The sequence below is a fragment of the Sycon ciliatum genome, chromosome 2, assembly GCF_964019385.1.
Source record: "Sycon ciliatum chromosome 2, ocSycCili1.1, whole genome shotgun sequence".
In the NCBI taxonomy this organism is placed as follows: domain Eukaryota; kingdom Metazoa; phylum Porifera; class Calcarea; order Leucosolenida; family Sycettidae; genus Sycon; species Sycon ciliatum.
The window spans coordinates 15,584,870-15,610,774 of NC_088644.1; the positions used below are offsets into that span (position 1 = coordinate 15,584,870).

At 47.1% G+C, this 25,905-nt stretch overlaps 1 protein-coding gene across 2 annotated transcripts; it reads left to right on the plus strand.

The window, feature by feature from the left end:
- Nucleotides 1-1,166: 1,166 nt before the first annotated feature.
- Nucleotides 1,167-25,905, plus strand: LOC135808901 (uncharacterized). 2 transcript variants are annotated; one of them, XM_065322146.1, is made up of 12 exons: nt 1,167-1,471; nt 2,260-2,302; nt 2,968-3,148; nt 10,980-11,185; nt 11,611-11,669; nt 15,402-15,492; nt 15,782-16,180; nt 17,352-17,428; nt 18,329-18,464; nt 21,511-21,616; nt 21,821-21,912; nt 23,994-25,905. In XM_065322146.1, the coding sequence occupies exons 1-12, from the start codon at nt 1,449-1,451 to the stop codon at nt 25,509-25,511; spliced, it is 2,931 nt and encodes a 976-aa protein (XP_065178218.1). In that variant the 5' UTR covers nt 1,167-1,448; the 3' UTR covers nt 25,512-25,905. The 2 variants fall into 2 exon arrangements, with proteins under 2 accessions (XP_065178218.1, XP_065178217.1); XM_065322145.1 differs by lacking the exon at nt 1,167-1,471 and having other exon boundaries at nt 2,083-2,302.

A 25,905-nucleotide genomic window follows, 5' to 3' on the forward strand; every position in this document is an offset into this window, starting at 1 on the left:
GGGAGGGGGGGGGGGGGGAGAGCAGGTAATCAGTAGGGGAGTTATTATTTCCACCTATCTATTCAATGCAATACACAGCAACTGAAGTTAGCTCTACTGTGTTTCTCTGCTGCTCTTCTCATAAGTTCTTCAGCGTTCATGAGAATAACATCAGCGTATATTGCTTTTGTAAGTTATTGTGTGACAAATTACCTGGAGAACTAGTGCCTATCATGTCGAAGAATGACGTAATCTCATAACTATAGGTCCATGCAGTGTAAATAGGAAAGAGGAATTACTGCGTCGTCGGACAATGCACGTCGCCGACACAAAACATATGCTCTGTTGAACAGACCCAGGAAAGGAACGAATTATTTTCAAGATTAGTCGCTTCCCGCTGCTTCATGTCGAAAGCAGGCTCGGGTATGCGCTAACCGCCACAACTGGAATTGAAGAATCTTTCAGTTTGTTTCACTGACTTGAGTGGAGTCCACAAAAACCTCCAGCATGCAGAACGCTAAGCATAATGCTCACTGGAAGTTATCACTAAACATATAAAAACACAGTGCCTGATATTCTATCATAGTTATAGGAGATCACCCCCCCCCCCCCCCCCCCCACACACACACACACTGTAGCCTCGTAGGCATAGGCAATTTCAGGATTTTCCAACGATTTTTGTGGACTATGCTAAAGTCACGATATGTTGTGACTACTATACTATGTACTAGTACTGCGGAGGTATCCTGAAATTTTTTAAATAAATACAGAATCTGATAATGATTTAAAAATTGCCACGATATGTAGTAGTAGTAGTAGTAGTAGAATTTATTATTTTGATATGTATTTTTTCCTGAAGCCAAGGCTGCACTGAACATGATCACCTCACCCGCCCAATGCCAATGGGCCAATGATCATCTCTGCAGCTCTGTAGCTGTAGTCTATACTTCATCTATGTATGTAGACATATCGATCTACTGTGAAACAAAAAATGAGACGGACGACCAAAACAGTGAGTGTAGATCCGTGCTGCACGTAGTTGTTGGCCTGACAGTTTGGAGTGCAAAGGTCGACCCAAGGGTCATGACCCAGTGACCTAATGCTCAAACACCACACGTACACCCGCGTGTATTGTATTTCCCCATGGGCATGGATATGGACTCCAGTTGTCTCGCACCGTGGCGAGGGTCAGAGTCGACCTCCGGAGCTGCGCGGAGCGGAGGGAGCTAGCTCCGCGCGATGTCGTCGACTGCGGTCCGAGGCTCTTCAGATAAATCGTCCTCCTACAAATAAATTAAAATTGTACACAGATATATATATGAGCAGTTTTGGAATAAGAATCTGATAGTTCTCTCAGTTCTTGATTGAAAGTATTTTGCATCCTTCAGTCTACTCTGGCAAATCCTCCGTGCCACATTCTCATCGAGTAATAGTCATTGACTTAGCCAACGGAAACTTCACTATCGAAAATGAACTGGATCGGCGGAGCAAGGTAAGCCAACGTGCTGAAACAGTGACTTCAGTTCTAGGAGACAAAGAATACAATAAAAACAAGGAATAGAACAAGCTTCAGACTCTTACAAGCAGCTTTTCGAAGTTCCCAACAGTACTCTCATTGCCTTCTTAGACAGTTCTCTTCGGAGATGGATACAAGCCGGTAGAAGACTCCTGAGTACAATAACTTCTAAACAACACAATCCTAAGATTAGTGATACAAGCAGCAGACCAGTTAGATTAGCGGGAACAAACGCAGAAAAAAAGAGATCGGAGTGATAAATCTCCTGCACATAGATCCATAGCAAATCAGGCGCTAGTGGTGGACATGTGAAGAGATGTGATTAGCGCATCATTAGTTCGGTTCAATTGCCAACTATCGCTATCCACATGCATAATATTATCACGCTGATGGCATGCATCTCTTCACACACCCACCACTAATATATGGCTAAAGGATGCGCTATGTTTCTATGTGCGTGAGAATCAACACTATTCACCGCTTTCCGCGCTTGCTCTCACTAATCTACAGACTGCACACATCTACATTGTTTAAAAACTGTATTGTACACACTCTTATTGTACTAGATAGTTTCTTCGTCTGCATGTAGCCACGTGAACAGTAGTTAATGAAAGTGACAGCCGAAGCTTCTGATTGTCGCTTGAAAGGGCCTGAAGCTTGTTCTTTTCCTTAGTTTGAAGCAGTTGGGAAGTATTTTCTAATATGATTGGAAGCGAGATTTCTGTGTGTTTTTGGCATCCCTTTGCCCGCCAACTATCTGTTAGATTCCGGAATCATCGTGAAAGTGCAGACAAGCAGAAGCAAAAGGTATGTAATATTTGTTTCTTCTGATCTAATGGCCTATTGACTCTACGAAAATGGTGCTTTGTCCATGTAGGACACTGCAATGAAAAATAAAAAATACATGCGTGTACATGTAGCTCTGGGTTGATGGATGGTTACAATGGGGTTTCGGTCCGTGTGCCAGTGGTTGTGAGACTTATCCCCTTGCCCCGACCGTTAGGCACTGCATCTGCCGCTTGATTTACCAGGTGTTAGGGGCCGTCATGGGTTCCCTTGAGAACGGAGACGATAATTTGTTTCCTTACTACTGGAGTTCTGGGAAGTGAACCTAACCTCACGCACAAAGCAGAGCCAGGTTCAGTGAACCTAACCTCACGCACAAAGCAGAGCCAGGTTCAGTGAAAATAACCTCACGCACAAAGCAGAGCCAGGTTCAGCGCACACCCTAGTGTTCGTAATGCCTTCCATATTAGCATGTGCCATTTCGCTCCGCGTCCTTTTGCTTCGTTGCGTCGTTGTGTCGTGTCGTGTTGCGTCATGTCCTGTCGTTCTCCAAACGACACTAAAGTTTGTACCCAGGGAGGAGTATGTGACCTTGCAAATGTAGACAATACAGCAAATCTATCTTCAACAGCCCTGTTCAGTGCTCATGTTTTGCTTTCTCTTGTTCTGGCGTCTGCGTCAAAAAGGAATATTTTTCCAAGAAAAAATCGTCCAGCCAATGGCAAGCAACCAACCGAAGGAAGCGGCAAAGTGACACCGCTACTGTTGCAGATGATGGCCAGCGGCCATTCAGTCTTGACCTGATGTATCTCGATCTTGTCAGCCGTGCCACTAGTGACAAGACAGTCACCTCACATGGAACGATTGGTATGTTGTCCTTCTGATATGGCAGTCTTGTTTCAGATTATGCGGCTAAGATAATATTGAGTATGCATTTATTTTTTATTTCGTGGTTCACGTGAGGTGAGGTTGGAGGCCGAGTTTTCCGCATCCGAAGGAACGCCACCACCCTCTATGGATCAGATTTTCTTTCCTAAACCATGCATATGCTATGATCAAGAATAGATAAACAAGAGTGTGCAACTCGGGATGGGTTGGCCCCCGGCGGAATTTTTTGTTGACGTGATCTTTTCGACGGCGCACGCGATGCGATTCTTTTTGGAAAGTTTCCTTCGTGCACTTGGCCGGGCTTTACACTACAAGGGCGGTGCCCAGCACGCGCTCTCGCACTGCTCTGCGGCAAATGCGCGTTTCTCTGAAAAAAGGTGACGTCAACAAAAAATTCCGCCGTGGACGGGGGTGGGGGGTATCAGCAGATTGTGCAGGAGAGATCCGGAGTTGCACACTCTTGTTTATCTACTCTTGGTATGATCCATAAGGCATTCATGGTTTAGGAAATATATTTGCATCAAGACTTGCACATCGTGCTGCTCTGCTGGTTAATCTCATGCCACCATATGAAGAGGGAACTGCATCCAAAATGCTCAGGCATGTGAACTACATACACTAGTCATTAGAGACGCCTTTTGGGGAACCAAGGTAGAAGAAACCGTTAGGCGCTGCATCTGCTGCTAGGGTTTACCGGATGTTAGCGGCCGTCGTGGGTTCCCTTGGGGAACGGACACGATAATTTATACCCCTTTCCTTTTTTTAAGGTGCAAGAGAAGCATGTCATTTGTTTTGGGTGCACTAGGTCTTTTAATGCATCAGAGCAGTCTTAATACAAGTGGTACATTTTCTTACAATAAAACTTCAGTATTTGCCTAATTTCTGGGCCGCCTATCATTCTACTGGTAGGTCATTTGCGGCTTCAAATCATGTTGGTGGGCCACGCCTGAAATGTTGATGAATGTTGAAGTTCGGGCAGGGAGGTGTTTTTGTCAACTTGTCAATCACACCAGCCAACACAAGGTTCAATCAAGCAAATGAATAGTCAATACATGCAATAAGAATAAACACAAGGACTTCTCGTGTGCTCTGGATGGCAATCGTGAGTCAGTTTTAAGTCTCAAGTCAAGTCGGCGGAATAGCGCAAGTGTGGGGAGCAAACCCTTTCCTTACAAGGAAAGGGTTCTGGATAATAATAATAATAATAATCAGGACAATATGGATCTGGCCGCCATTCTCCGGCTCTCTCTCTCTCTCTCTCTCTCTCTCTATCTCTCTCTCTCTCTCTCTCGATCTCTATCTCCTCGACCTTGCGCAGCATGTGCATATATGCACAATGTAGCTAAAAACAAGTATCACATGAGACCAACGTCACTGGTCGAATGCATGGCACTACTCCAGGCATGCCGAGTATGGGGAGAGTGCGTATAGAAAGAACAGAGTGCAGTCATGTACTATACTAACATATTAGCAGTTTACTGAAGGCTTGTCAATGACTGAAATCAAACATACATTCCACCATGAATCATTCACATAATCAGACACAGTTCAGTGTGACTGCCACGGGAGGAAACCAGTTGTTGTGTGATTATTGATGCCTCTCTATGGTGCAAATGGCTGCTGCATTGGAGTTTGAGTGTTCTCAGATGAGAGCAGTGTGCTCCTATAAATACGCAATGCATACTTGCCAACCCTACCGGAATTTCCGGGAAAATCAAGGAAAACTCGCTTTCGTCCTGGTATACCGGAAAAGTTATAACATCTACCGGATTTTCGAAATGTCTGTCAACACCTTTTTTTGTTGATTTTCAGTGTTTTGGACCCTCGCTCGCAGTGATGTGCCCAAAAAGAAGGTGTAGCGAGTGAGAACTTTTGAGTTAGCGCATGAAAAAGTACTTTTTTGTCGTACATGTTGTACTGTTTGCGAATGTTTTGCGGTCATGGTGACGTCACTATGATATCATAATACCGAAGGACGTACCCAGAGTGCTGACAGTGCTCAACACCACAAAGGCAGAGCGTAATACACAACAGAACAACAAGGACAATCAAGGCTTGTTTGCTGCTACTTGTTTGCAGCCACACACTCCGCGCTAACACTGCACTGCTAGCCCCTGCCTTCAACAACCACACTCTGCACACAGCCCCTGCCTAAAACACCACCGCTACTGCGCTAGCCCCCACAGTCTCACACAGCTTTTTATACCACCCTCTCCTGGCATATATACCGGCATGGTCGGCACCCGATCTTCATGTTGCCTGATGATTGCGTGAGCATGAAGCTTAAAGTGTCATGACCCGGATCAGACTCGTCGTGAAAGCGACCATGCATTGAGTTCAGCAGCCAAAAGCTGGGCTCCGAAATATTCTAGAGTTCTGTAAGAACCATGATTAGTCCTACGAAGGATTTGGCACTTTCGTTAGTTGAGCAATCATGGCTTACAACTCGTGGCCTCGAGTCACAAGTGTTGTCGTACGGCGGCTACACCTTCAGTACAAGTCGTCAGCATTGTACTCACTACACTGTTGAGCTTGAGGGGACCCTGCTCAGGCTGTGTTTACATGAAGCGTTTCAACCCGGGTTGAGTTCGACCCGGGTCAGATTTCAACCCGCCATGTGCACAAAGTGAATGGCGCGTTTACATGACGCATTGCGCTTGACCCGGGTTGAAATTTCGCCCCGGGTTGATTTCAACCCTCCCCCCAAGGGGAGGGTTGAAATCAACCCGGGTCAAGAAAATCGTACAAACGTACTTCTGTGCGTATCTCGCGCCAGGTTTGAACAGCACTGCAGATGCAAATTTCGCGCGAACGGATTCACGTGACCATACAGGACTGTAGAAGTGGACTTTTGGCGGCATATCAGTATTTGACCCGGGTCAACTGTCTTCATGTAAACGCTCACCTCTTTTGTTTGTCGTACAGACTTTCAACCCGGGCTGAACTCGACCCGGGTTGAAATTTCTCATGTAAACACAGCCTTAGTCCTGCAAGGGAGCTGATACCTTTGTTTGTCGAGCAAGCATGGCACCTCTTCTCGCGTCGTACGACGTAAAGGGTCCTGCAAGTGCTTCGCGCACTGCGGACTCCGTTATCCCTTTTTGGGAGAGGTCACGGCTTGACCGTGAAGCACCCTACGGGGTAATGAGAGGGAAGAGCCTACGCGTATACGGGCAGGAGAAGGGTGACCAACGACCAAGGCAGCGTACGGAGGCGGCGTGCTCTAGCTGCAGCAACTTCCGACAGCATACTCCAGGCCCCGTCGCACGAAGAGCCTCGGAGTCCTTTCATGTAATGTGGGTGAGCGAGCTCCCCGTATTGATTGATCATTCTTTGTACTATATTCTAGTTTGGCTGATTGCACATATTGCACCACTGTTTGTAATATAGAAATAATCCTTACGCATTCTTGCCACTGTATACTTTTGATCACATAATGTAGCATATATAAGGAGCTGTTTTGCTAACATTCATCCTCGATTCTCGGGGAGCTCACTACTCCTCTCGATTCTGAGAGAGTCACTCCGACTCTCTCCTGCTTTGGTCTTTTGACTCTACACACTTGATCTTTCGATCTAGTACTGCAATGGTTCAAATAAACACTGTTCAAGTGGAATTAGAAACCTGTCGTTCTATGTGAGCTAGCAACTTGGATGGCGACTATATTGGTCGTCTACCTGGGTAGCCACTAGACTGATCTAAGCCAAGTCACAAACCCGCCAAGCGCGGCCATGACATTTGGTGCTGTGACCAGGATCCAAGCTGCGTCTTGCTGTTGCTCCGGCAGAGTAGTCGTAACTCGGTGTGCACTGGTCCATGCTGAACTCTGAGCTCTTGTTTAGGGCCCGGTCACACATGCACTGGGATTCGCTTCGGCGACGAGGTTCGGCGGCAGCGAGCCTGGTGTCGCTCCAGCGAAACCACGTGTGTGTGGTCACACATACAAACAGAGCACAACTCCTACTTTGGCGGAAAATGAGACTGTGGTGCATACGGTACGGAGAATAGACGAGGTCAATGACTATCTTGCACGCATTTCTGTTGCATGGACATCATACGCATACAAATTTCTCGTAGCAAGTCCATATACAGCAGACCGTGGTGTTTTCCGCTGAAGCGAATCCGCAGAAGCGACAGTCTCGCTTCGAAAATTTTGGAGGAAGCGGATTGGAGTTTCCGCTGAAGCGGAAGTTCCGCTTTTCGCCGTTGCCATGCCATTTTTCGCACCTGCGACCTCGCTTCAGCGTATACGCTACTTTCGAGTGCATGTGTGACCGGGCCCTAACTCGAGCACGCAGAGGTGTGAATTTGATGTCGATTTCACGAGGCTGCATGCAGTTCTCAAGTGGATTCGGAAGCGAACTGTTTTGTTCTGTTCTGGCCTTGGTCCGTTCAGTTGAACACTCTGTCTGAGTGCGTGCACATGGAACGTGAACTCGTTCTGTTTTGTAGCTGTTGCTACTAGTTGGCGTGCCAACTTTTTCCGGAAGACCTGGCGAAAGTCGGTCATGCCGCCGACGAGAGTTTCGACTCCCGCACCACTTGTTGGTCTGAGAGATGTGTCAGCTGCACTCGATTTGCGGTGTAGACGGCGCATTGTTCGAACCCACGGAGGTTCTTGCAAGGACGTGCAATGGGGAAACTCTGCTGTTTTGTCAGCGCTTGCACAGAAACTGCTCGAGAAGCGAAATGCTTTTAGACTTTTAGAGTCGTCTTGCAGTGGCAGGATCGATGACTGCATGAAGCTTAGCTTCTACGTTGCCCTCAGCTGCAGTTGAGGAGTGTTGCTGTTCTTTTGAACTTTGACGGTTCAAAAAACACTCAAGAGGACTATGTCCTTGTCGTGTGACGGAGTCACGAAGCCAGATTTCGAAACTGGGCGCATCAGTTGAGATGCTGGCTGAAACGATGATACAGTAACAAGTTCTGCAGAGAGCTTGAACAACTGCTGATTTGAGTTCGTTGATGCGGATCTCAAATGTTTTGATTGGAGTGTGATAGAAATCACTAGTGAGCTGATGCCCACCTGAAACCAGCACTTCTGTGTTGGGCGATGCCTGTTTGGTGTCGGATCTGTCGACGTCCGCACCCTGTGGTGTTTCGTCACGTACTGAGTATGATGTTGGTTACTGGTTCTGGCATTGGACGCGATGTGCTGTCCCAATTCCTTGCGAGATCACTTCGGGTGGTGGAGCATTGCATTTTAAAGCTTCTAAAGCTGACGTCGTTCCGCCAAGCCATGATGGTGATGGCAAACGAGAGCACGTTCTTCGCTTGCGGAGGCGTGAAGTGATACTCCCTTTTCGGAGGTGACGGTTAACGCCGTGCTAGACACGTCGGAAGGGTTGCCGACCTGTGCCTTGACGATACCTGATGGGTGTTTTCAAGGAATGAATGATGTCATGATGGCGCATGCGCTAGTGAACCCTACGGTGGATGGTGTTCCCGTACGGGTGTTGAATTACTCTGACGAGGCAGTGGCTCTAGAGAGGGCAATGCAGATTGGTCGGTTAGAACCAATATCTGAGGTCATGAGCATCGTGACCGAAGACACTCTGGCTGATGGCCAGGGAGAGGAATCAGTTCAAATAGCTGAGACGGAGGACTCTCTCGGGGTCTGGAAGCAGTTGCGCATTGGCGCAAGATGTCCGGTTGTGGACCCCCGGAAAGGTTGGATGAGGACGAACTCATCCATGGAACCTTTGAGGTTGGGCGAGGACGAACTCGACCCTGGAGCCTGTAGGTTGGACGAGCTGGACTCGATCCTGGAGCCTAGGTGTGTGGACGAGCTGGGACTCGGACCTGGAACACACGGAAGTGGGGGTCGGAAGAGATGGTAATGAGACATCTCTGGGACAATCTGGTATCTCCTGCTAGGAGATCCACTGCTTGCAAGCCTTAGTGCTTCGGTATCGAGATGCGTTCGCTTTGAACCCATTTGAGCTTGGTCGCACTTCGGTGCTACACCACACAATTGAGACACGTGATCGTGGTCCTGTTGCACAGGCTACTAGGCGTATGCCATTGTGTCTGTCCTTGCTGGCAGCAATGAACCTACCGTGGAAGTCTTGGCGAGGTCGCCAAGGTCTTTTGTAATGGGTGGAGTGTGGGTGGAACCGATTCGTTGGATACCACCAAATCTATGAAATGGCTCCTGGAGCTCTGCAGCAGTTTTTGTACTGAACCGGATACCTACGTGGTAGAAGGGTGTGTCGACCACACGTTATGGCCTATGGTCTACATTCATCTGAGATGACACGAAATGGCGAACTGTCATACGTATACGCTTTGCGTGAAGATTTGCAACGTGCATTTAGTTGTACATGACAAGCTGCGTGTTGATCATCAGCACCAGGCTCATCTCTACGATAGTGGAGCAGTACCAGTTTCATTTTGAAGTTGGAAATTTTTTGATGGAAATGTCCCTCCTGTGGAGCCACATTTCGTACTCTATGCCCGTGCCTGTTATGGTGCAGAACCAGTTGGCTTGGCCAACGAGAGCTAGGCGGTTACCGTCACGACTCGCTGACTTTAATGTTAGTTGAGATCACGGGGACGTGATTCTTGAGAGGCCGGGGAATTGTCATGACCCGGATCAGACTCGTCGTGAAAGCGACCATGCATTGAGTTCAGCAGCCAAAAGCTGGGCTCCGAAATATTCTAGAGTTCTGTAAGAACCATGATTAGTCCTACGAAGGATTTGGCACTTTCGTTAGTTGAGCAATCATGGCTTACAACTCGTGGCCTCGAGTCACAAGTGTTGTCGTACGGCGGCTACACCTTCAGTACAAGTCGTCAGCATTGTACTCACTACACTGTTGAGCTTGAGGGGACCCTGCTTAGTCCTGCAAGGGAGCTGATACCTTTGTTTGTCGAGCAAGCATGGCACCTCTTCTCGCGTCGTACGACGTAAAGGGTCCTGCAAGTGCTTCGCGCACTGCGGACTCCGTTATCCCTTTTTGGGAGAGGTCACGGCTTGACCGTGAAGCACCCTACGGGGTAATGAGAGGGAAGAGCCTACGCGTATACGGGCAGGAGAAGGGTGACCAACGACCAAGGCAGCGTACGGAGGCGGCGTGCTCTAGCTGCAGCAACTTCCGACAGCATACTCCAGGCCCCGTCGCACGAAGAGCCTCGGAGTCCTTTCATGTAATGTGGGTGAGCGAGCTCCCCGTATTGATTGATCATTCTTTGTACTATATTCTAGTTTGGCTGATTGCACATATTGCACCACTGTTTGTAATATAGAAATAATCCTTACGCATTCTTGCCACTGTATACTTTTGATCACATAATGTAGCATATATAAGGAGCTGTTTTGCTAACATTCATCCTCGATTCTCGGGGAGCTCACTACTCCTCTCGATTCTGAGAGAGTCACTCCGACTCTCTCCTGCTTTGGTCTTTTGACTCTACACACTTGATCTTTCGATCTAGTACTGCAATGGTTCAAATAAACACTGTTCAAGTGGAATTAGAAACCTGTCGTTCTATGTGAGCTAGCAACTTGGATGGCGACTATATTGGTCGTCTACCTGGGTAGCCACTAGACTGATCTAAGCCAAGTCACAAACCCGCCAAGCGCGGCCATGACAAAAGTAGCAGCAAACAAGCCTTGATTGTCCTTGTTGTTCTGTTGTGTATGATATCATAATACAATATTTTGCACAATTATAATGTAAAAATTGCAGATCAAGGAAAAATGGGCAAAATCAAGGAAAAACGTCATCAGTGTCAAGGAAACTGTTTGCCAGGGGTTGGCAAGTATGGCAATGATCATTCTGGATTGTTATGTTGGGTTACTGGGTAGGTGAAGCTCCAGTTACAGCCAGTGTTCGCCATGTCAACCTCGACACGCCACACAGCAGGAATGTCAGCCTTTCCAGAACTGTTTACCTACAAGAGTCTCCAGAACAGGTGCCTTCCAAACTCACCATTGCTGATGATTGTGAAGCCAGGGAACCAGCGTGCAAGCCCAATCTTCCAAGTTTCCGTGCTGGCCAAATTTCCAGAGAGGTAAGCATTCAACTGTTGCCGGACGTCGTTTTGCACACGCCATATGTGCATTTTTGTCGGTATATGGGCGTGTTGCTGTTATGTAGAAAGTGTGTCTTCATTTTGAGTCCTTCCCGTCAAGCTGTCATCTCTTTGTGAAAAAGTCTTGTATGGACTATATCGAGAAAGTCGATTGTGTTTTCGCTGTGTGCAGTCTAGCTTCAAGTGACAAACCCTATTCCAGCGCCGATCAAATATTTGTGGAAATCCATATTTGCTGCAAAGGACTTTTAGTAGGGCAGGCATATAGTGTGTTGCATTTCGTGCACCGGGCTGGACACTTACTTCTCATCTGGGTTCGTCCTACACAACAGAATAGTGCTGAAAGTGGCATTGAAAAGTTCTTCACTCACGGTATTGCATGCGTATCCATTGTACACTTACAGGCTCTTGGACCGGCACGTACCGTCGAGAATAGAAAGCGAGCGTCACCCAGTACGTTCAGGTCAGTACTAAGCCAAGTCAATTCTCTGCCGAATGGCATTGATTCCAGGAGAAATCATTGCACTGTTTTTTTCTGTGGAAGGTGGAGCCAAGATTACACTGTCTACTGAAATTGTTGTCCATTACGACATACACTACTCTTTTTGGGGGAGAGAAGTGATATTAGCAGGGAAAGTGAACGATTTCCATTTCAGGGATGATTTCCAATCAAAACCTATCACCTTCCATCCAGTAGAACCTTCAGCAACTATATCACCAAGTTATTTTTTAATGTATTAAATGGAAACGAGGAAAACGGCGTGGCACAAGTTGTGCGTTAGTGGACTTGTTGAGTCGTTGACTCATGGACTCGTATGCGTTAGTGGACTCTTAATGCTTAACTTGTGCCCAACCATTTTCCCTGTTTCTATTTTAATATTTTCCTTGGCTCACCATCTGAGTACTTGAATGCATGTGGGAATTTATGGCTGCGGTATGTGATCAGTAATTAGAAGAAAAAGTTGTCAAACCTTACCTATCTCAGACTGCGTAAGTGTGTGTGTGTGTGTGTGTGTGTGTGTGTGTGTGTGTGTGTGTGTACGTGCGTGTGCGTGTGTGTGTGTGTGTGTGTGTGTGTGTGTGTGTCAGGGGTGTAGGAAGCAGTTTAATATTGGTGCGGCGAAATTGTGAGAGGGGGGTCCGGGGGTCCTCCCCCGTAATTTTTTTGAAAATTGGGCCTAAAAGGCCATATTTTAATGCTACAGAATAATATGAGAAATAAGAATATGCATGCTGATGATACACTGCATTGTCGATGTAAAACATGGTACCTGTACAAGAGTCGACAAGCCATCAACAAGGTTGAAAGGAAAAAAAATCGAAAATTATTGGTCCGGCGACCGCCGGGCCTGCCGGACCGGTTCCTACGCCCATGTGTGTGCGTGTGCGTGTGTGTGTGTGTGTGTGCGTGTGTGCGTGTGTGCGTGTGTGTGTGTGCGTGTGTGTGTGTGTGTGTGTACATGGTACATGGTGTGTGTGTGTGTGTGTGTGTGTGTGTGTGTGTGTGTGTGTGTGTGTGTGTGTGAGAGAGAGAGAGAGAGAGAGAGAGAGAGAGAGAGAGAGAGAGAGAGAGAGAGAGAGAGAGAGCACACGTGTGCAGTCCGTATCAGAGTTTTTTGAAATCTGCATGTGTTGTTATACAGTTGAGATTGGATATTACGACACTCCTCCGGGAGAGAAAAAAAGTCACTATATCCGATCTGTCACTAAACCCGATCTTCACATTTTTAATATGCAATATGTATATCAAAATGCAGGGAAATGATTGCAGATCATCTGGGATGTACACGTATGTGCATACACATGTCATATCGTTTGCAGATGTGCACGTGCATGTGTGCCATAAACAATGTACATGTACATGCACATGTATCATACATACTGTACAGCTCAAGCCAAGAGTAATCAAGGTGCGACTGCAGATGTGCACTTGCATCTGTGTCATACATGTAAACATGTACAGCAGCACAATATGCACAATGTACTGTAGAGCTCAAGTCGATAGTGATCAAGGTGTGATGGATGCCTGCTGGCAGCACTGCACTTGCTTGTCATCTAGAAAGCCAGAGATCTGAACAATAGCGCTGCAGTGTGATGCTGCACCCGGACAAGAACGGAGGTAAGCCGTTGCTGCTCGCAAGCCATCCACTGTATCTTTGAGTGAAGGTGGAGAAGACTCATCTTCTTCATCTTCATCACTTGAAACTGTGCAGGCTTCTGGCTCTTTGCTAGGCACAATGGAGTCCAAAATGCAATCAATGGCAAATGGCTGGTTGCCCACCGACAGTTCGTTGTCCAGGTTGGCATATTGGTCGAACGACAAATCAGCTGGGATGAGGCCAGCAGCTTGCATTTGGTCCCAGTGAGGAAGCTCTTCAGTCACAGTGGCTCTCTCCTCTGTTTCGGACGTGGATGTGAGGTCATCATTTGCTTCAACTGGCGTCGCGTCCACGAAAGCAACGTGATTATAGCAGTTACGGATTGTTTCACTGGTTACCATGTCCCACGCCATTTTGCAGCCACTCCATGGCCTGGAGTAGGTTGATCTTGAACGCTGCGCCCGTGTCAATGGTAAATAGGCGCTTGCGTACCAGGAAGCGGCGGTAATGAGCTTTCAGATTGCGGATGATGTCAGTGTCCATTGGTTGGGTTAACGATGTTGTATTGGGTGGCAGGAAATATATCTTGATGTTGGACAACGTGATCGCTGGGTGTCCAGAGAAATTGTCCAAGATAAGTGCAATCTTGCGGTCTTTGATGTGCATTGTGTTGTTCAGCTTCTGTACCCACTCTTCGAAACGTGCGCCTGTCATCCAGGAGTTCCTATTGGCACGGTATTCCACTGGAAGATTCAGACCTCCACGGAAACAATGTGGTCTTTGCGATTTCCCAATGACGAGCAATGGGAGTTTTTCCCCAGAGGCGCTTGCTGCAACGAGGACTGTTACTCTGTCTTTCGCTCGTTTTCCACCCTTGCACTGTTCGCCCTTGAAGGCCAGTGTCTTGTCGGGCGACATTCTCTAGAAGAGGCCTGTTTCATCCGTGTTGAATATATTTTCGTCGCAAAATTCCTGACGAATCAACTTTAGTCGGTTCGTCAACCAGTCATCTGCAGCTGGGACGTTGGCGGACTGGCTTTCGCCTGCGACTGGAAATTTCATGGCGTTTTTTCACCTGTCGATCCAGTTCTTGTCGATTGACGAGCCGTCATCGCCATAGCCTGGCACTGCACAATCCTTCAATTTCTTGTAGATCGTTCGAGCCTTTTCGAACAAATCAATGCCGGCCACAGACGCATCAGCAGCTGAAGCCTTTAGTTGACGAAACCAGACCAGGAGGGCATCGTCCACCTCCACAAATCGCGATGCCTTTGAGCTCTTTGAATCAAGGTTAGCAGAGGTCGAAACAGCATCCTCGATCGCTTTTCAATTTTTTATGAAACCAGCAAGAGTTCCGTGCGACACGCTGTACTTCTGCTCAATGTACTACCGCTTCGCACCAGAGTCCAGCGCTTTTAAGATGCCACACTTCTCAGCAGTCAAGAAACGCTTTCGCTTCGACATACTGACTGGAACTTCAACTACTCGGCAAGTCGATCAACAAGGTAAGTCGTGTGTTTGTCATCAAAACACAAAAGGAAAAAAGTGACAAAGAACTGGTCGACAGTCGAAATACAAAGTTCAAAGGAAAAAGTGACGAAGAACTGGTCGACACGATGACAGTCGACTAGTCGCAGGTGAAGGACAAAGCGACCAGCCCGCCGCGCTTTACATGGCTAACCAGCTCGTTCTGCATCACTCTGATCTGCAGTGCTAGTGTAGACCCCATGGTGAACGCCCATACGGTCGGTAGACTTTCGGTGTACAGCGCGTGGCGTGCACCCCGCCCGCGCTGTGATCGACCCTGCCAGAGGACCGTGCACACGGCATTATTCATGCCCGGATGCGAAATGTACGGGAAAGTCGTTATACTCCATCCATTTTCAGGGCTTCGGGCACCAAAAAAGTGTCGGTAAGTTCGATTTGTCGTTATTTTCGAGGTCGTTATACCCGATCTAAAATGTACGAAAAGGACTTGCTAAACGACTTGGGCAACAGAATTGTGTCGCTAAACTCGATTTGTCGTTATATCCAAGGTCGTTTTATCCAATCTCCACTGTATTGATCCTTCTTCATCCTGTGACTGTGTGCTGCAGGGAAGACTGTGCTGGGCCAGTACAAGGACGTTCCATGTCATCAGGGGGTGATCATCAACAGCCAGCATACAAAAAGCCATACATCACCACAGTAAGTCACAGTGCACTGTGACCATAGTGCTAGTGGTCGCTATAGAGCATGGTCAGTAGGAGCAACTACTCACAGTGCACTGTGACCATAGTGCTAGTGGTGGCTATAGAGCATGGTCAGTAGGAGCAACTACTATATGAAATGTTCTTGGAGTTTCCATCTAAATATACTGATAAAGAGAGCTTTGATAATTGCAGCATTTTTAAACAATTCACTGGCATGCTACTGGTGTAGAGTAACTCATCTGGATAGCCAGTTAACACTGTCTCCATCTTCATTGTCTTTGCAGCCATCTCTCGCAAAGAGAAATCCTGCAGAACGAGGCCATGTTGCAAATGCACTGGCAGCCAGCAGAACACTGGAGAGGCAACAGTCAGTAGCACAACAAACACAGAACCACCAATTTGAAAGAATGCTCTGCTCGTACAACCCTCCAGTGAGACTACATACCAGCCAAAAATCAAGATTTTCGCCCCAGCCACGTCGACAAGTAGCAAACGCATCTCTCTCCAGGAATCGGTATGATAAGAAAATGGAGGGCACGCTGGAGTTATCAGCAACATCAAACAACTTACGTGAAGGAGAGCTTAGTCTGGAGGCACAAAGTGGCACTCGAAACACTATGTGGCACACCTTCATACAGGGAGGCCATCAGCAGCCAGCCACTCTTCCACCGCAGCTGAAGTTGGTCAGTTACCTGATTCTGAATATTCCGTGATGCTAGTGCCATGTACACATACGCTCTCTATCTATCTATCTATCTCTCTTTCTCTCTATCTACCTGTCTCTCTCGCCCTCCCTCTATCTCTTTCTCCCTCCCTCTCTCTCCCTCCCCCTCTCTCCCTCCCTTCTCTCTCTCTCTCTCTCTCTCTCTCTCTCTCTCTCTCTCTCTCTCTCTCTCTCTTTCTTTCTTTATCTGTCTCTCCCTCTCTCTCTCTCTCTCTCTCTCTCTCTCTCTCTCTCTCTCTCTCTCTCTCTCTCTCTCTCTCTCTCTCTCTCTCTCTCTCTCTCTCTCTCTCTCTCTCTCTCTCTCTCTCTCTCTCTCTCTCTCTCTCTCTCTCTCTCTCTCTCTCTCTCTCTCTCTGTCTCTCTCTCTGTCTCTCTCTCTGTCCCTCTCTCTGTCCCTCTCTCTGTCTCTCTCTCTGTCTCTCTCTGTCTATATCTGTCTGTGTGTGTGTGTGTGTGTGTGTGTGTGTGTGTCTCTCTCTCTCTCTCTCTCTCTCTCTCTCTCTCTCTCTCTCTCTCTCTCTTCTCTCTCTCTCTCTCTCTCTCTCTCTCTCTCTCTCTCTCTCTTTTCTCTCTCTCTCTCTCTCTCTCTCTCTCTCTTTCTCTCTCTCTCTCTCTCTCTCTCTCTCTCTCTCTCTCTCTCTCTCTCTCTCTCTCTCTCTCTCTCTCTCTCTCTCTCTCTCTCTCTCTCTCTCTCTCTCTCTCTCTCTCTCTCTCTCTCTCTCTCTCTCTCTTCTCTCTCTCTCTCTCTCTCCTGCTTTCAGGCGTAAAACCCTGTTGTAGAGGTCTCAGTCCTCATTTGTTAGACTTACCTGTCTTTATAAATGTAACTTACTCTCTCTCTCTCTTCTCTCTCTCTCTCTCTCTCTCTCTCTCTCTCTCTCTCTCTCTCTCTCTCTCTCTCTCTCTCTCTCTCTCTCTCTCTCTCTCTCTCCGCCCTCTACCAGCAGAATGCCGGATTCTGATAATAGTGCAATTGACTTTGTCCTTTCAGAATGAACTGTTGGAAAATGAGCAGACATGATTGGTCGCATTTGATGCATTTAAAATGTTATGTTATGCAATCAGGTTATTATATGCACAGTTCAACTGAAGCTTCACTATGCCCTATTCTTTCTCACACTGGCAATTAGGGAGACAGAGCGGATATGAACACCGCGACAGATGAACTATTGGAAGCCGCCTATGTCAGTGCCTCCAGGCATGGGAGGTAGGACAAACAATATTATGCGGCATGTACAGTCTATATCCAGCCCACTGATAATGGTGCAGAGACACTCCGTTTTATGTGTCTATCAGCACTGCTTGTTGTACTGTTGTGCATTATCATACTACTACGCATCCGTTCCTCATGTTGTATTCACGTCTGATGCGCGTAGTCGCGTACACTGCTTTCACTTCTCATGTATTCACGTCTGATGCGCGTAGCCGCGTACACTGCTTTCGCGCGATCTTTTGATTTGAATGTTTTTTGAATCTCCGCTTCTGCTTCGAGAGAAGCAGAACTTGCCTTTGTACTGCAAGATGATTTCGATCAGAGTCAGAGTAAAACATTATAATACAGCCTTCTAAAACAATGAGTCGTGTGCTATCCGGAGGCATGTTCGAGTAAGAACACGGCATAAATGATTTCAAAGGATCAGTCGGGATAGTGATTTTGAAGTTCTCCCAATCCTTTCATAAAGATTTGTCAATACATGTATATCAACAAGAAGTGCAAATAATAGCTCAATAGTAGCTGAATTCAAGTTCTGGGAGCCCAATGTTATATGCAAACATGTATTGCTATTGCCAGTAACTCCTTTTCAATGTTTTTAATGCCATTTATAGGCAGAGAAGCGTACCATGTACTTGTACATGATGCGAAAAAAGAAAAAGGTATGGTGGCAAAAATAGTCCCTAGTTGTTAACTAAGGTGGCCGCTAGTCCTGCGGCTAGCAGTTGGTGGACAACGGTTCCTCCAGAAGAACAGATCCAAACTTGATGTAGAGGTACCTAGCAAGCCATCACTAGACTTCAGGCTTCATTGCTGATTTCCAAGGAAGTTGCATATCAGCCACTACTGGACTTCATTGTTGCTTTGGATTTTCCATTATGTTGCTGCCTTCAGTGGACAATTGGAAAGAGTCCATGATACAAAGCTCAAATCTCCAAAGAAACGGGGCAGTGCGGCTGCTGAGCTGCCTCAAGCACACGTATTCAGTGAACCGAGGCATAGCCGTAAGGCACAAGAGGCCCTGGATGAGGTGAGTGGGATACATGTGTGATGTGCTACAATGATAAACTTACCGGTATAATAAGAAGAAAAGAGGATCAAAGAGTGGATATTATAGCGTAACTTGTAGTTCTTTGGTCCTCTTTTCTTCTTATAAACTAATCCTTTAATAGCTCTCCACCCGAGTCTAATTACGTATAATAAAGGGTAATTTTAGCATTTGTGAATGTCCAATGTAGAGCAGCACTCTGGCATCACCATTGCTTGATGGTCATGAGTGTCACTTCTTCCTATGCATCTTGAACACAGTTAAAGGGGAAGTTAAGGCAAAAATTAAAATTTCACCAGTTGTAGTCTTCGGGGTGCTGAGTCGAATGGTCTTGGTCCGAGAAAGCTGAGACGCTCCCTTCCTACTTGAATCCCAATCGAACTCGCGCACTTCCACCGAAACTGGGTGACTGCGCCCTACTAGATGGGGATTTGTATGCAAAATGTCACTAAAAGCGCCATTCCGTTCTTATAAAAGCACGGATGACCTCGATTGGCCCATATGTTGTAGTCTTTTGGACGCTGAGTCGACTGGTTTTGGTCCGAAAAGGCTGCGATGCAGCGTTCCTCCTTTATTCCCAATCGAACATGGTTGAACAAGCGGTCACGTGGTCCTGGGTGCCCAAATCACCTGGTCACCACGCCAGCAGGCGACAACTTTCACACCAAGGTTCAACTCGAGTTCAACTCGAGTGACAGGACTGCACCCAAAAAAGGTCAAACAGGCTAGTAAGTTGTACCCTGCAGGCACGGTGACCAGGTGACCGGTGTACGCAGGAGCACGTGACCACTTGTTCGACCATGTTCGATTGGGAATAAAGGAGGAACGCTGCATCGCAGCCTTTTCGGACCAAAACCAGTCGACTCAGCGCCCAAAAGACTACAACATATGGGCCGATCGCGGTCATTCGTGCTTTTATAAGAACGAAATGGCGCTTTTAGTGACATTTTGCATACAAATCCCCATCTAGTAGGGCGCAGTCACCCAGTTTCGGTGGAAGTGCGCGAGTTCGATTGGGATTCAAGTAGGAAGGGAGCATCTCAGCTTTCTCGGACCAAGACCATTCGACTCAGCACCCCGAAGACTACAACTGGTGAAATTTTAATTTTTGCCTTAACTTCCCCTTTAAAAATGGCTATACCTTTATTAAAGGGGAACGGTTAAGCCTAACATCAAATTTTCACCAGTTGTAGTCTTCGAGGTGCTGAGTCAAATGGTCTTGGTCCGAGGAAGCTGAGACGCTCCATTCCTCCTTTATTCCTAATCAAACTCTCGCACTTCCACCGAAACTGGGTGACTGCGCCCTACTAGATGGGGATTTGTATGCAAAATATCACTAAAAGCGCCATTTCGTTCTTATAAAAGCACGGATGACCGCGATTGGCCCATATGTTGTAGTCTTTTGGACGCTGAGTCGACTGGTTTTGGTCCGAGAATGCAGCGTTCCTCCTTTATTCCCAATCGAACATGGTTGAACAAGCGGTCACGTGCTCCTGCGTATACCAGCCACCTGGTCACTGTGCCTAGCTTAGCGCCTGCAGGGTACAACTTACAGCCTGTTTGGCCTGTTTGACCTTTTTTGGGCGCACTCCTGTCACTCGAGTTGAACTCGAGTTGAACCTTGTTGCGAAAGTTGTCGCTTGCTGGTGCGGTGACCAGGTGACTTGGGCACGCAGGAGCACGTGACCGCGTCTTCAACCATGTTCGATTGGGAATAAAGTTGGAACGCTGCATCGCAGCATTCTCGGACCAAAACCAGTCGACTCAGCGTCCAAAAGACTACAACATATGGGCCAATCGCGGTCATCCGTGCTTTTATAAGAACGAAATGGCGCTTTTAGTGACCATAGCCAGCAATCGCATGTCATCACGTACATTGAAAATCAACATAATTTTGCGAATCGACCTTTTTTTCAGGATCACTTTTCAACGAGGACGAAGCAAAGTCGGCCGAACGAAGCCTAGAGGAAGAAAATCACCCTCTCCACTTCACCATCACAATACTGACATAGATACGAGATGAAACAACTAAAAAATCCACAAGAAAACTGTACGACCATCATCGCGCTGACTTTGGTCTGACTTTGGGCTGAGAATTTCTATCACGATCAAAAATGTACGAGGAGCACTCAAAAATCAGCCACAGACGTACCTTTATCGCTCTCTACTCCTTTTTCAAGACACAAAAGTCGACTCTCCACTTTCAAACCAGGAACCAGACATACCAGTGGTCCTTTTCAGCTGCTCCACGAGCGCAGGAAATGTTCACCAAGGGGCGCAGAGCAGCATCCATTCCAGAAAAAGAGCTAAAATACGAGTGAGACTGCATGCCTGAGTACATGAGTACATGTATGAGTACATGCAGAAAATAGTCAATTTCAGCGTTTCTGCTCCAAACAGCAACAAGCTTCGACTAGAAACAAAGATTACACCAAAGGATCAAACAACAACCATTTTCTGCAGTTTTTTTGCAGATGGCTTCCTTGTGCTTGGCCCAGCACGCCAAAAATCACACCTCGGAGGAGTACAAAAATTACAACTCTCAGATGTCCTCGATTCCTGGCCATGCATTTTGCATACAAATCCTCATCTAGTAGGGCGCAGTCACCCAGTTTCGGTGGAAGTGCGCGAGTTCGATTGGGAATAAAGGAGGAATGGAGCGTCTCAGCTTCCTCGGACCAAGACCATTTGACTCAGCACCCCGAAGACTACAACTGGTGAAAATTTGATTTTAGGCTTAACTTTCCCTGCGTGTGAGTGAGGGCTTTAGTAAAATATGGCATACAGTAGAGCTGACCTCAACACCTTCCCTACCAGTTCCATCTGGTCTTGGACAGTCCTTGGGCTTTGGAGAACTTGCGCATGCATGCACGAATACGTCGTGCGTTGTATAGTCTATCAATAAGTAGCAAGCCCCTGGCTCCATATATTTCACCCTGGAGGCTAAAGCCCATTGAATGGACACTGGATCCATGTCGTGAACGAAAAACTGCCTGGCTTTGTGGTATTCACTGTTACTTTGGTCCAGGTGCTCATGGCATGTAGCGGAGACCTTCAAGATAGCTCAACACATTTGGAATATGACTTTGATTCTGCAACCTCAAGTCGACTGCCAAGCTCACAAGAGTCAATCGGTAATACGGGATCACAGTTATGCCTTGCTCTGGCCTTCACTAGCACATGGTGTCAGATTCCTTTTTCTATCATCTAGATGTTCTTTAGCCGTCTATGGTAACCCATTTCCATTCAGTAATCCATGATGGTGGTTGCATATAGCATAGCCCGCATACACGACTGTATGCTCTGTTGTGTTTTACTATCATGGCCTTCGCCTACAGACAGCGATGGTTATGAAGCCGATCACACCCTGGTTACTGCCGAGTACCTGGACAACAGTTCACTGAGCACCGGGGATAGCCCACCTGGACTGGTAGGTCACGTCTAGAGTACTATGCTCACTTTTCCTGGTAAGAATTGTATCCCAGAACTGAGCACAACAGAATCTGATGTACTGTAAACCTGGAAACATTTCGCCCGCTTTAGTTTGCGATTTCAGAGCACAGACCAATTTGCACCTGGAAATGTTTGCAACTGCAGTCAATTTCTGTAGTCTTTTTACTACAATTCCACGCTTCTCCCCCGCTCACTTTTGTGTTTTTACACCCATCACGAAATCGCGAAAGTTTCCAGGTTGCAAAGACTCCTTGATATACAGTATCACGAACATGATTGTGTGTACTGACCAGCACAGTTATCAGCAATGGAGCCTGCATGCCACCAGAACACAATTTCCAAGCCTTAGGCAATAGTATGTCCATAATTTCCGGTTGCTGTATGATCACCACACTCGAAGTCACGGGCATTGGCAATCGATCATCACTGAAGAACCCCCCCCCCCCCCCCCCCCCCCAGTAAAGGTGACTCATTATTTGGCCACAATTACATGCATTTGATAATGACCGAATACCAGAGACCCGCTTTGAAGACGAAATGTCCAGTCCCTACCACTTTTCATGTTGGTAACAGGGTCCGCACCACTCCTTGAATTCCTTGAAAGTCCTTGAATGTCAAAGCCGGATTTGAAAGTGCTTGAATATCCTTGAATTTTCGTGTGGGTGCTTGAATTTTTGAAAAAAGTGTGTTTTTCCTTGAATTTGGGTTTGAATGCGGTAGATCTACTCACGTTCATGCAGTAGGTCTACGCGCACTGCTGGGTACCCGTAACCGGTACCGTAGTCCGTAGATCTAGTACCAAGAGTGGATCCACTCTTGGTAGTACTGAGTAGCAGCTAGTACATGTGCAGAGAACGTGTGTCGCAACGGCGAACTAAACCAACTTTTCGCTACAAAAGTGGGAGTCGAGTCGGACTTTGACCGTCGATCATCGCCACTTTCTTCTTCATCATTTCATTCTCGGAGGACTTTGTGGGGCGCATGGTTTTGCCTGTCATAATAGTAAGTAGTGCCGTAGTGAAGCATTTTGCAATCATGCCAGGTGGCAAGTGTGTTTTTCAGGAGCAATGGCTACAGAAGACCGAGTTTCGTAGATGGTTGGCGTCTGTCCCCGGCAACAAGCGACAAGCCAAATGCACTCTGTGCAAAAAGGTGGTCGATATTGCCGCGATGGGCGAGTCAGCCCTTCGAAGCCACGCGAAAGGCGGCAAGCACAAAGACCTGGCGGAGCAGAACGTGGTCACCGTGAACCAGTTCTTCGTTTCCACCCAGCCGTCTCCGTCAGACTCAGCAACGATAGCAGCATCTGTTCCAGTCTCCACGTCGACATCGTCGGCTAGTAGTACATGTAGTACTACTGCGGGACCTGCAATAACATGTAGTGCCACCGAATCTGCTGCTGCGTCGACACTCGGAGTGACCCGGAATGATTGCCTCCAAGCGGAGATTCTTTGGATATTGAAAGTAGTGACATGCAATTTATTAACAACTATTAGACGTGCGCGCTCGTGTGACTGACAGTGTGCGTGTCTTTTTTAATTTTTGTGCCGAACTGTTTGTCTGCTAACTATTACTAATAATTACTGTCGGAAATAAGGACTAGTTATTTTGGATCCAGATTCCTGTATTTTATGAATATTGTTGATAGATACGTTAACGCTGCTCGATTGGGTAATAATTATGAGTCAAGTTTTTGTCTCCCGGACCTTGGGTGTCCTTGAACTTTGCAACATGAGAGTGGCCAACCAACGGTTAGCCCACCAACTAATGTCCTTGAATGTCCTTGAAAAAATGGGGTTTGGGGCCCTTGAAAACCCTTGAATAATAGTATTTTCATGACTTGGTGCGAACCCTGTGGTAATTGCACGAGGGGATTGTTGAAAGAGAAGACTTCTAGTTCGTGTGAAACACTACTTTTTGCCGTGGGGCGTTGGCTCTGGGGTTTGAAAGCAGGTTTACATTGCTTGCACTCTGTAAATTGACGTCAGTACAAGTTTGTGCTATTCTAGTCACCGACATCAGCAAATGCAGCCATTTCTCATCTGTGTTTTTACTTAGGACAATTCTGATGGGAAAGGGAGTCACAAGGTATGCGATGGAAACTATACGACGGAAGGTGTCGATACTAACAGCAACGCTAATCCTCAAAATCAACAGGTCAAGCCAGAAACTGCCAGTGCTGTTGTTAACTCCTCACCGCGGCAGACATTATCGGGTGGTGAGCGTGTGGAAGTGCTAGCTACTGATCGGCAAGATGTGGTTAGGTCAGCAGAGTGTTCCCAATCAAGATCTGCAACATCTGCTGTGTTCGACCCTCGTACCCGTCTTTCAAAGGAAAGATTACAGGACGCTTCTCCTGGATATCATAATAAGTCGTCGTGTGTCGGCAGACAAGTAGCATTAACACTTAGCACTTCCAGACCTTCAACACCATTGTGTAAACCAGCCCTGTCCAATGATACCACAAACAATAGCCAAGGTACAAACTCTCATAATACAGAGATTAAATGCCAGCCAGCGAGCAATGCTCAGGAAAGCCAGCCAAAGCCAGATGCTAAGAATGCATTAGCAATGAGGTATTGCACCCCTCCATCGGGATGCTCATCAACAAGCCGGGGAATGGCACACCCAGTACAAGTGTCCACTCCTGCTCTGCAAGTAGCTGGGCAGCACTCCACTGAGTCTTGTGTTGGCTCTGATAATGTGGAACATGTAAATCACCGACATGCGGACAAGCCACCATCACCTACATATACACCAGGCATCCTAGCCAGTGAGAGAATGATCACTCAGAAGTCATCTTGTTTCCCTGACAAGGACCAAACGTTGATTGCCGAAGTGGAACCTGGCTGTGATGAAGAAGTTCAAAAGGATTTGAATGAGCGAGACAAATGTGTCTGCACTGTGCCATCAACCACTGATCCTACCGCTTGCAACGAGACCAGCCCTATATCCGCCGGTGTGGAAGATCTACCAGAGAAGACATACTGTATTGACCTACGTCGACAAGGCTCTGCGCCGGCATCCATATCAACACATCGTCCTGAATCATCTGTATGTACCGCCTCCCAAGCTACAGAAATCAGTGATAATATCAACAGCAACAGCGCCATACAGGTTAGGACACCTAGTAGAATAGCCTTGCCTGAGACCTCAACTGCTGGTCAGGGAGATCCAGGAGAATGTGCTGGCGAGAACTCTGAAACATTGCCGTACAATTGTGACACACCATCACACACTTCATTAGTCATGATCAACCCGCACAATACGGCGCTTTCCCCACTCCTGTCCCGTGTTTGCCCTGATAGTCCACCTGAGTCTCCCAGCCCTGACACGATCACAATTACATCCACTCAGCACACCATTGCTGTAGGTACAGCGTGTAGTACTATTCAGAGGAAAGGTGATGTCCAGCAAGGCCGTAGACGTGAGCAATCTGAATGCCAGCACTGTGAGAAAGAGATCAAACGACTCAAACAGCAGGTCGATCTCCAGGATCAGATCATTTGTGAGCTGCTTCTCAAACAGCGGACATCTGCTAGTACACCCTATAGAGTATCACCTGCCAGTGTGTAAGACATACAGCTTTGCCGTTGCCGCTACTGCCTGCAGTCACTTGATGCAGTCCTGTTGCCCAGGAAAGAGCATGCATACAATAACGCTGGGCTTGGCCAACTTGCTGTTTCTGATCATGTGATTCACGGTTATAAACATTGCATAGATCGTTTGCTGCCTTCAATGATTTTGCCCGATTGTCCCACATGCTTTTCCAGAAGCCTTTTGAGACCTGAGTGATTTGCCAGGTAAAAGTTAGCCAATACATCAATTCTACTTTATTCATTTACCCTCCCGGGGTGCATTCCAGACTAGTTTCCCAAACATGTACACGACGTATAAGATAATTATTATTGAAAGAAGCCAGTGGCATTGAAGTGGTGCTGCCTGCTACCCTAATCCTTCAATTTTCCAA

What these genes read in the sequence shown, in the direction of transcription:
- LOC135808901 (XM_065322145.1), top strand. Translation starts at nt 2,198, where the DNA reads ATGATTGGAAGCGAGATTTCTGTGTGTTTTTGGCATCCCTTTGCCCGC. An exon ending in TTCCACCGCAGCTGAAGTTG is followed by an intron (nt 16,181 to 17,351) that starts GTCAGTTACCTG and finishes ACTGGCAATTAG; the next exon opens with GGAGACAGAGCGGATATGAA. An exon ending in GGGATAGCCCACCTGGACTG is followed by an intron (nt 21,913 to 23,993) that starts GTAGGTCACGTC and finishes GTTTTTACTTAG; the next exon opens with GACAATTCTGATGGGAAAGG.